The following is a 2,127-nucleotide window of genomic DNA, read 5'->3' as shown; positions in this document are numbered from 1 at the left end:
ATCCATAATAGAGAGATCATGTTCAAGCAGAGTATCCAGTACTACATTCATCATTGTTTCTCCATCATGGCCTGAAAGAGGAATTAATTTTATAAAGCGCTCTACAGGCTTACCACTGGAATCGACAAAGCGAACAATGAATGTCAGTTGATCTGTATGTGAAATATCTGGTGTTGAATCTACACTTATTGTAAAGTATTTTGCAGTTATCACAGCTGCTATGATGTTTTTGAGGACCTTCTTAGTCATCAGTTCAATAAATTCATTGCAAATAGTAGATGACATGTAAGATACAGTGCCTCTTCCTGCATTCCCAAGGCGTGACACATGATTTGCTAAGAATGGATCGAATTGTGCTAACAGTTCTATGATCCCTAGGAAATTACCATTGTTTTCCGAACCAAAAACTTCATTTTCTCCACGAAAAGCAAGTCCTCTTAGAGCTAAAAATTTTACAACAGCAACAACTCTTTCTAGAACTTTTCTCCAATAAGTGCGCTCTTTTTCAGTTTGATTTTCCAAATGAGAATCCAATAAGCCTTTTTTCTGTGCACGAAATACACTGGCTAAAATGCAGTTCCTGTGAGTGGTGCTGTTTTCATGTTCCTCGAAACGCTTGGAATTTTTCCAGTCATTGAACCCCTGTGTGAAGGCATTTTTGTTGGTAGAAAATAGCTTGCATGCTGAACAGTACACTTTTCCTGAGCTTTCAGAGTATACCATCCATGATCTTTTCACAGTTTCTGAATTTTCAAGCTTCCTATAAAACATAGATGACTTTAAACAACGACGATTTCCATCATCATAAATCCTTGCTGATTTCCTAAAGTCAATGTTCAGAGTTTGACTGAAGTTTTCTGCAATGAAAGCATTACGTAGAGAATCTGGGATTACATTTGGCCATGAGGCAAGATCTTTTAAGACAAATCCTGTGGATGAAATGTCCGTCACATTGAGAGGAGACACAAGAGAAGTAGATGCTGGCTGCGAAATAATGGAGGGAGGGCTTCCTGTATGATCTGACGTATCTGCAGATTCAACTGTACTGGTAACATCAGAAACTGTTTTCGTGAGCATGTCTGTGATCTTTCTGCAGCTTCCTACATCTTTCTTTTTCTGTTCTTCTTCTCGAATTTTCTTCTTTCTTTTCTGTGACCCACTCGCATAAGAACGTCCAACATCACGTTCACGAGATGCCACAATGAGGATGTATCACTGTCTGTAATCCTGCAAATACAAATTTTTCATTATCAATTATTATTTTTCTATTATTATTAATTATTTATTTTTCCAACATCAGGTACACGAGATGCCATAATGAAGATGTACCACTGTCTGTAATGATACAAATACAAATTTTTCATTATCAATTATTATTAATTTTTTAAATAATTTTTTTTCTTCTGTCAATTGGGGGGATATGGCCCTTGTAGCCCCCTTCCCTCTGGCTGCGCCTCTAAAAATTCAAAACGTTACCAGAAAGGAGTCATATACAGAACTTTTACCATAGATTAGGTTAGTGATTTTGGGCTACGAATATTTTACTATAAGTGCTCCCAAACGCAAGTGGCAGTCGAATGACAGTTCTTAATATTTCGTATAGATTTCGAATAATTTCGTACCTTCACGACCTCTTGGTGAGGATACAAGAAAATTTGCCCAGCTTGACATTTGCGGATTAACTGATTTAGCGTGTCGGACTAATCTTGTTCTTCTCTGAGAATGGGTGACCTCTAAATCTTAATCAATTGATTATTTCTGGGTTTTTTCTACCAACAGAGTTTTTCAGTACACTGGAATTTTTTGTAATACTTTTAAACAGATACACACAAACACACACACATATTTATATATATATGTATATATATATACATATATATATATATATATATATGTATATATATATATATATATATATACATATATATATATATATATATATATGTGTGTGAATATATACATATATATACACACACACACATATATATAAATATACACACACACACACATATATATATATATATATACATATATATATATATATATATATACACATAAATATGTGTATATATATAACTATATATATATATATATATATATATACATATAATGCCGTATATCATATTC

The 2,127-nt window shown here is 33.6% G+C and overlaps 1 protein-coding gene across 1 annotated transcript in view; it reads right to left on the bottom strand.

Moving 5' to 3' along the window:
• The window catches only part of LOC137655398 (zinc finger MYM-type protein 1-like), a 2,343-nt gene extending 1,266 nt beyond the window's left edge, over nucleotides 1-1,077 (bottom strand). Inside the window, exon 1 of the mRNA XM_068389290.1 lies at nucleotides 1-1,077. This exon is cut by the window's left edge and continues 1,266 nt beyond it. Within this exon, the coding sequence (XP_068245391.1) occupies nucleotides 1-1,077 (1,077 nt within the window).
• Between the last annotated feature and the right edge of the window lie 1,050 nt (nucleotides 1,078-2,127).

This window comes from Palaemon carinicauda, chromosome 16 (genome assembly GCF_036898095.1).
Source record: "Palaemon carinicauda isolate YSFRI2023 chromosome 16, ASM3689809v2, whole genome shotgun sequence".
In the NCBI taxonomy this organism is placed as follows: Eukaryota; Metazoa; Arthropoda; class Malacostraca; order Decapoda; family Palaemonidae; genus Palaemon; species Palaemon carinicauda.
Note: the sequence above shows the minus strand (reverse complement) of the source record. Positions and strands in the feature narration are given on the sequence as shown.